The 8,762-nt window shown below is 43.1% G+C and overlaps 1 protein-coding gene across 1 annotated transcript in view; it reads left to right on the forward strand.

Annotated features, from left to right (window-relative positions):
* OCRL (OCRL inositol polyphosphate-5-phosphatase) overlaps positions 1 to 6,733 on the forward strand; it is a 49,950-nt gene extending 43,217 nt beyond the window's left edge. Inside the window, exons 19-23 of the mRNA XM_077766170.1 lie at positions 1,095 to 1,211; positions 2,113 to 2,197; positions 2,819 to 2,982; positions 4,013 to 4,079; positions 4,300 to 6,733. Of these exons, the coding sequence (XP_077622296.1) occupies positions 1,095 to 1,211; positions 2,113 to 2,197; positions 2,819 to 2,982; positions 4,013 to 4,079; positions 4,300 to 4,421 (555 nt within the window). The 3' untranslated portion in view covers positions 4,422 to 6,733. The remainder of the gene's footprint in view (positions 1 to 1,094; positions 1,212 to 2,112; positions 2,198 to 2,818; positions 2,983 to 4,012; positions 4,080 to 4,299) is intronic.
* Positions 6,734 to 8,762: the final 2,029 nt, after the last annotated feature.

The following is an 8,762-nucleotide window of genomic DNA, read 5'->3' on the forward strand; positions in this document are numbered from 1 at the left end:
TAAAGGCTATGAGTTTTAGTGCCTTAAGATTAGACCTTCTAGAGATTATGCTAAGTGAAATAAGTCAGAGTGAAAGACAAATTCTGTAGGATGTTACTTATATGCAGAATTCTAAAACAACAAACATGACGCAACAAACCCCCAAATACCACCAAACTCCTAGAAAAAGAGATCAGATTTGTGGTTACCAGAGGTGGCGGGGGCGGGGATGGGGGAAAATGGTCAAAGGGTCCAAACTTTTACTTTTCAAGTAAGTACTGCAGATGTAATATATAACACACTGACTATAGCTAACACTGTTGTACGATGTAGAAGACAGTTAAGAAAGTAGATCCTAAGAGTTTTCATGGGGAGGAAAAATTTCTTCTTTTCTTCGTATCTGAATGAGATGACAGGTGTTAATTAAACCTATTGTGGTAGTCATTTCACCAAATACATAAGTCAACCCATTGTGCTGTATACCTGAAACTCATACAGTGACATCTGTTAATTATTTCTCAATACAACTGGGAAAGAAAGGAAACTGATGTTAAAAATAAAGCAAAGTTTTTAGAAGTCGAAAAAAAAAAGATTAGACTTTCTATTGAGCCCGAAATATTCATGAATGTAGGTGTAATGTGGAGAATCGTTTTTAATTTCTGTGAACCAGAGAGCCTCATTTAAATCAACAATGAAAACTATAATTTTGTAGTAAGACCTGAAAGAATCATAAGTTAAAAGTCACCAAAAATTTAACTAGNTCAAAGTACTGTGTTGACCATTATAATTTAATGGTTCACAAGTCTCAGGCAGTATATATGCTCTGCCATGACTGTCACCCTTGAGAACATTTACAACACACAGTGCATCCAGTGATAAACATAATGAGCCCAAATGGAATGCTTAATTGTTAAGCATCTAGAAGACAAGATCCTTTAACTGTGGGAATCAGTATCAAGTGCCTTCTGACCAGGAGTGACCCCAGTGAGAAAAAATGAAGAATCTTAAGAGATGAAGATTGAGTTGTACCTACATAAGCAGAATCTGGAGGACACTAAGTTACACACACATTTTTATTAAGACTGCTTTGATTCTCCTCCTTTTTCATCTTTTAGGAGAAATCCCTTTTGCAGATGGTTCCCTTGGATGAAGGTGCCAGTGAGAGACCCCTTCAGGTCCCCAAGGAGATCTGGCTTCTGGTAGATCACTTGTTCAAATACGCCTGTCACCAGGTAAGTAACTATGGGCATGCCCTGCAACTTTGGAAGGTGTGTGAATCCGGTGGTAAATGATAATACTTCAGTCAGTATTGTGCTTGTAATTTTTCCAAACTATCTTCACAGAGCAGCACTATCAGATCATCTGGGCAGATGGAAGTATCCCTATTTACAGATACGAGAATTTGGAAGCATGCCAACTAAGTGATTTAGTTAAGACCACAGCCATAAGTGTAATGGTGGAGCCAAGCCCAAGCCAAGCATGCCTGTCTTCTGGCTACACACACTTTCCCCTAGACCGCTGTGTACCTCGGTCTATAATGTGTGTTTCCCATCTCACATAGGTATTGCAGATTTTAAAGTCCAAAGCAAACTTCAAGCCCATTTCTTGAATTTGATTTTTATTTTTTAATCCTATGTAAAATATTAGCCACCCCCAACCCAACCCCCCAAAAGAAGAAATCTCTTAGGACTAAATCAAAGGAAAATGTTTTCTTACCTACTGAAGCATAACAACTCAAAAGCAAGGTTTGGTATGGGCATGCCATTTGCTGCTGCCCTAGCATTCCCTAGGAACAGGATTTGACTGTGGTTCAGTTGTTCGGACTCTGCCTTCTACTTGTCAGGAAGCTAGAAGTGGGAACACCTGGTCTCCCACTGTAGCCATCTAGTCCTCTGCCATATCAGGTATAGGCTAAAACCTTTGAAGATCATTTTCTAGTTTGAAGTAACATTTCACATGGATTATACAGGTGATAAAGGGAAAACATGCCATTGTCATACCTCCATTCCTAATCACAAGTATGCACATTATGCTTCCATTTGCATCCTTCCACTTTCATGATCCCTGGGTAGTCTTCAGAACCTTAAGGCTGATTATCTTGCCTTGTTCCATTCGCTGTCACTTCTTTGGTAGGAGGACCTGTTCCAAACCCCTGGAATGCAGGAGGAGTTACAGCAGATCATTGATTGTCTGGATACTAGCATTCCTGAGACAATCCGTNACCGTGAGATCATGACCTAAGCGAAAGTCGGACGCTTAACCGACTAAGCCACCCAGGCGCCCCTACTTTTTGTGTTTCTATCTGTACTTTCTCTGTAACTGTCTTTTATTATAAGGTAATCATTGACTCTGCAGTTGTTTTTCAATTTCTTTCAGCAACCTTTGACTGCTCTCTGTATCAGACTCTTACTGAAAGGAATCAAGGGGTAGGTAATAACAACTTTTAAAAAACATGGAACATAAGACCCACAGCACTGGTACTATTCTCCTTCAGGCTTTTGATGACTTTTGCCACCACATGTGTTGTCACTAGGACAAGGAAGAGGATGGGAAACACTGGGGACTAGTTTTAAGGACTGATCCAGTGTAAACATCATTCTGCATGCCATGATCCCCTGACTCTCAAGTTCAGCCAAACCTCCCAAGAGTCTTTGATCAATTCTGTAACAACTCAGCTGCAATGTATCTGGATCAATAAAATATCAAACCCCAGTTAGGATCAGTGTGCCTGAATAACAGGAAGGAAACTGTCCCTGAGGGGGCTGGAGGAAGGAAGCAAATTGGGTCTCTGTGTGACCTTTTTCCTGGAGCCTCTCTCCCTTGACTTAAGTTCATCCAGCTGGCAGTAATCACTCTGTGGCTGAAGCACTGCTCATTTTCCTGGAGGCCCTGCCAGAGCCCGTCATCTGTTATGAGCTGTATCAGCGATGCCTTGACTCTGCTCAGGATCCCCAGAGCTGCCGACAGGTGAGTTTTACTGCTCTGAGGATGTGTCTGGGGCAGGTTCCCCCATAGAAAAATCAATCTAACAAAGCCAGGTGTGTAGCTAGCTATGTGGTAGGGTGGGTCTGAATCTTTCATGGTAGGACACTAGCATTGAGAGTTGGGACTATTTTATTTATTTATTTATTCATTCATTCATTTAATTATTTTTGAGAGAGAGAGAGAGAGAGAGAGAGACAGCAGTAAGTGGGGGAGGGTTAGAGACAGAGAGGAAGATACAGAATCCAAAGCAGGCTTCAGGCTCTGAGCTGTCAGCACAGAGCCTGAAATGGGCCTCGAACTCACAAACTGGGAGATCATGACCTGAGTTGAGGTCGGACGCTTAACCAGCTGAGCCACCTAGGTGCTCCGAGAGTTAGGACTCTTAAATTTTAGGTTGTGTTATTTCCTATTATAGTTGCCAAACTTCTCTAGTTGGCCTATTGAGTAACACAGATACCTCTACTCTGGCATAAGACTGTTCATGAAGCTGATCATACACTGAATTCTGACTGACATTACCAGGAACAGTTGGTGATACTTGTAAGCCTTTCTTCTTTTTGTCTTCTTGGTGTTTCTTTTTTAAGATTTTATTTTTGAGTAATCTCTACAGACAGTGGGGGCCACACACAACATGTGGCTCCAATCCACAATCCTTGATCAAGAGTCACACACTCCACCAACTGAACTAGCCAGACACCCCTTCTTGGTGTTTGTTTTTAATCTTGAAATAATTTTGATGCGCAGTCGCTGAGAATACCTCTCAATCAGGCTAATGAGTATTGGGAGGAGATCCCATCCATGCTAAATGACATTGCAGAGAAAACCATCCGGCTTGGCAGATGCCATGGCTGTGTGTCTGAGGAGATGGGAAAAGAGTAGATTAATACCAACCTGCTTGTGAGGTGGGGTGTGCGTGTGACTGTGTGATGACCACATGGCCTGGTCATTGAGTATACACACAGGCCAAACAGTATGACCTTTCTGACTTAGAAATTATTGTTTGCAGGTACTCTGTTAGTCATGAGTGAAGAAATGAGAGTTGTGACAGATGAATGNATTCCTTCGAGAACTCTTAAAATTCTCTAAATACAACAATGTCAGCGAAAACATGATCGGTAAGAGTGCTTCATAAGAATGGTAACATGAGTTGGGATAGGCTGGTCGGGACAGTTTGTGTATGGTGTACACAGTGTGTTCCTTCCTTCACGTCCAGGCACACAGCAGTTACTTCCTTCCCATTGCCCTTGTCCCCTGGATCCCCACTTCCCATCCCTGAGGCTTTGCTTAGGTTGTGTTTGACAAAGGGTTTTCCCTTTCCTTTCTCTCACCCTCTAGCTACTCTCTTCACTAGTCTTCTCCTAAGGCCTCCACCCAATCTGATGGCAAGACAGACTCCAAGTGACCGTCAGCGTGCTATCCAGTTCCTTCTGGGGTTTCTTGAGAGCGATGAAGACTAATAAGCTTTTACCTCTTACTACTCTCCGAGGTTCTAGAGGCGGGACGTCTCGGGCACTAAGTATTTCAGAATTATTTGAAAAGTCATGCCACAGGAAGGGGCAGTTGCAGAATTTTGAGGCCGTTGGCATGAAAAAGTTGTTTCTAGTGCAAAAGGAAGAGAGTTTCCTAATCCCTCCCTTACCATATCCTGCACAGCAAAATACTTTTAGACTTATATTGCCAAGCCAAAGGTACCATATTTTGGTGTTTTTGTGTTCTCTCTTTATCAGGCAAGAGATCTGTATCTACACTCCTTTATCTGGGATGTGGTTGTTCCCCTCCTGCCCAGCTATCATGATTGTCCTTAGCACCCTAGGCCTAGATTCCCAGATGTTCCCATTCTAGGTCTACAAGCACTACGTGCCATAGCTCAGACTTGTCTGTAGTCCTTCATCTAAAGCACTTTTGCCCGGCCCCTCCCATATCACCTCTTTGCACTCCACTCCACTAGTACTATTATGTCAAAGGACATCTGGGTGAACCTAGTGACCCTTGCGTGTCCCCAACAGTGAGTTCACCATCTGCGTGTGGTTGTGACATGCATTTGTGCATTTCTACTACAGTGGTATCTGTATGTCTCTGTAACCATTGTCCTTGTCATGGATCGGCACTAGGTGGAACCATATTCTCTTGTCTCCAACCACATTGACTAACAGAACTTTAGGGACTGTCAGAGATGCCATCCCATTGATGTGAGAGAATCACGATCAGAATGGAAGCACTTTGAGCATTTCAAGAGTGAGAATATTCATGTGTGACAGGTCCTGCTTTCTACCATCCCTTTTCTGTTTTTATTCAAATTATATATGAGAACTCATCCTGGTTGTCTGTGGGACACATTCCCCACTTATGCATCCACCTCCAGAGCAATGCTTGCATCACAGTCAAAAAGGCAGTCTGCATCTCAGGTGGGCCTCACCAGCGATACTGTTCCTTCTTTCAGCAAGGCTGTTGTGGATAACCATTAGAACTCCCTCTCTGGTCTCCTGAAATACCAAGTGGTAGATGTTGCTCCCTCTCTTCTCAAGGCTGGCTCTGGGCTCTGTGCCCGGCTCCCCATGGCTCCTAGTCACCTTATCCAGTGTTATGTAAAAGAGACTGTGTAGTGGGACCAATGAAGCCCATTTCTCTCCCACCCAAGACAACCCTCTGAGCTATTCATTCATTCAAGCTCTGTGGGGCAGCATTTTAAAAAAAATTATTCTGTGTTGGTTGGCAAACCAGCCACCAGCCACTGACTGCAAAACTACCTGATGCAGTTGGCTTCTTTCTGGTTTTCTTTCATTAAAAGCGGCCTGAGTTAACTCATTCTGGACTGTTAACATCAAATCCAAGGAGCCTAATGTACAGGCTCTATGTCTGGTCCCAGGCAATGACTCCTGACTCTTCTAGCACACTGAAAGAGAGAGCCAGGGGAAACCACCACTGAATGGTTCTTCAGTCCCCTCCCATCTCTTGTAAGTTGAGTTCTGTGATATACTGGTTAAACCATTTCCTGATTGGGAGTTATGGAACTAGGAGCTAAGTTCTCTGTGCCAAATAGCTGCAGATCTGATAGGTCAGAGGCTAGGTGTTGAACTCAGTTAATAAAAGATTATAGGCAGAATGCTTTTGCCATCTCCACTTGGCCAGAAGGTGATCATAGAGGCAGATTATAGAATCTGGGGCAAGGTCATTACATGAAGACAGGAAGATGCCTGTCCTGGCCACATTGTCTAGTATATTGCCAACCTGGGACCTTTGGGTGATCAAGGATGTGGTTGGTGGCGGGTGCAGGCAACATCCTCTTTCCTCATAAGGCAAGCAGATGCACTAAATTTGTTTACTGCCTCTGTTTTTCCAGCTTTGGCCCTGGGATGTACACAGCATTAAGGGTTTGAGACAATCTCTAGGTAGGGGAGACAGAAATAGAGTAGATATAAGAAATCTGTCTCCCTACTGTGCCTACTCCAGCACGCCCACCTCTAATTCCTACGTAAATCTGATGTGCTATTTATTTCATAGCTCCTGAAGTAAGGAGTTCAGATCCAACTGGTAGAGAAGGACTCCACATTTATGGTTTTAGGGAAGAAATGGCTCAAACCTATATGGTGACATTGCATTAGTTTCCCTTTCACTGTTTTCTGATTCTTATTCTGTAATTGTTACATTTCTCAAAAATGTCTTGGTCACTAAGCAAAGCTGCTAGTGGGATTCTGTATTTTGTGTCATTTTTTTTTTATTATAATTTATTGCAAATGTTTTTCTGAATAAATATATGTTGTGTGAAAAATCAGTGTGATCTTGGTAAAGGGGGGCTTATCGTCGCTGGGTCCCACTTGCCTGCAGTCCTCACAGCTACGATTGTACTGTCATTTCCTGTCTTACACAGAAACAGAAGAATTCTCAGTATGTTTGCCCCTGGAGGGGAGAAGAAGCCATGTTATTTTCAGAGGCTAATAAAGTCACAGTGCTTCCAGAGGCTAGCCCAGGATTCTTATTTTAACTCTGGGATTCAGGCAACAAATTAACATGATTAACAAAAAGGGATGTTGATTGTTTATACATGTAAATATCACACTGGGTCAGATCCATGATCACTCCAGCCCCAGAAATCTGACAAACCCCAGTTGTCCTTGCTGACATAGCCTCAGCAGGTTAGACATGCCTCTACAAAGAGCCTGTTTTCACAAAAGTCATTTTACAACTTTTGAAAACCCATTTTGAAGCTTTACTACCTCTTGGGAGGGGGTGAAGTCCATAAATTAAGTACTTCTGAGGGGGCTCTAATCTGAACTCTAAGACTTTAAGAGGAAATCCCTAATTTGAGCAAGGTGCCTTTTATTCCCCTGCCGATCTCCATTATGACTTTCCCATTCTGGTTCCATTCCCTTTGAGACTGAAGAGGCTTCAGCTGCAGCTTTCTTAAACAGGGCTCTCTTCCAGTTCCCTTTGACTGTGAGCTTGACGCTGATGAATGTGCTGATTCATGTTGTCACGAACAATTTTCTTAGCCCCACCCAAAGCCTTGGCAGAAGGTGTCTCCTTTTGAGAGTGATTCCCCCTCAGTAGATGGAGGCTGACACCGGCAGTGTTTACACAGCAGCAGGCCATGTGGCCTGGAAAGAACACACACCTCTTTCCAGAGGTTACAGACTGCATCCCTGGCTGCTGTTACAGGGGAACCATTAGGCTCTTTCAGACCACAGGACAAGCTGATGATCTGGCTCTTGTTGTAGCCTACTGACTTAAAGCTACACACTGCCACAGTGGGATCACTGAGTGTTAGGGAGAGAACCTTAGTGGTGATCTAACCGAGTCTCATTGTTACAATGGGCAAAATCAGGCTCAGAGGGGACAATGAGAGACTCAGGGTTATGTAGGTTAGTGATACAGCAATGCATAATGGGTAAAAAAGAGTTTAAGCTTTGGTATTAGACCTAGTTTTTTTTTTTTTAAGTTTATTTATTTTGAGAAAGAGCAAAAGCAGGGGAAGCGCAGAGAAAGGGGGGATACAAACTCCCAAGCAGGCTCTGTGCTGTCAGTGAGGAGCCCAACGTGGGGCTCAAACTCAGATCATGACCTGAGCTGAAATCAAGAGTCAGACGCTTAACTGACTGAGCTAATAACCAGGTGCCCCAGACCTAGTATTTTTCCCCCCACTTTTTATTAAAAAATCTTTCAAACATACAGAAAAGTCGAAAGGATAAAACGAATAGTCTATACCCTTAACTCATCACCTATTAACATTTTGTCATGTTGCTTTATCTCAGAGAGGCCTCATCTTTAATCTAGATTCAGCCACTTCCTGGTTGTATGTGACCCTAGACTGGCTAACCTGTAGTTTCCTGGCCTATAATATGGAGCAGGCATAGTATTGATCTTTGACAACGTAACTACATCTCCTCACTTCCCTCTTAAAAACTCTTCAGCAACTTATCTAATTAGAAGAAAATCCAAACCTTCCATGGCCTACCAGTCCCTGCGTTATTAAATGAGAAAGAAACAAAGTGGCAAGCACAGTACCTGGCCAGCAGTGGGTATTGTATAGTTGTTAACCTATGCCCTGCTCCCCTAGCTTTCCACTATATTTCACTGACTCTACTGCACTGCCAAAGGCTCTATGGCTTTGATTTGATGTTAACCTTGTTAACTAGGTATAATCAGACCCTATGCTCAGCCTACTCCATTGCCCTCCTTCTCCCCACCACAGACACACCACAGTGTCATCTTCTATACATCTGTATTTCAGCCTTTTGCTGAATTTTTGGGAGTAGAGATGAGGTGTAAATTAAAGGATGAATAACGAGCTGCGGAGTTGC

Source organism: Crocuta crocuta, unplaced genomic scaffold (genome assembly GCF_008692635.1).
Source record: "Crocuta crocuta isolate KB4526 unplaced genomic scaffold, BGI_CrCroc_1.0 scaffold1133, whole genome shotgun sequence".
Lineage (NCBI taxonomy): Eukaryota > Metazoa > Chordata > Mammalia > Carnivora > Hyaenidae > Crocuta > Crocuta crocuta.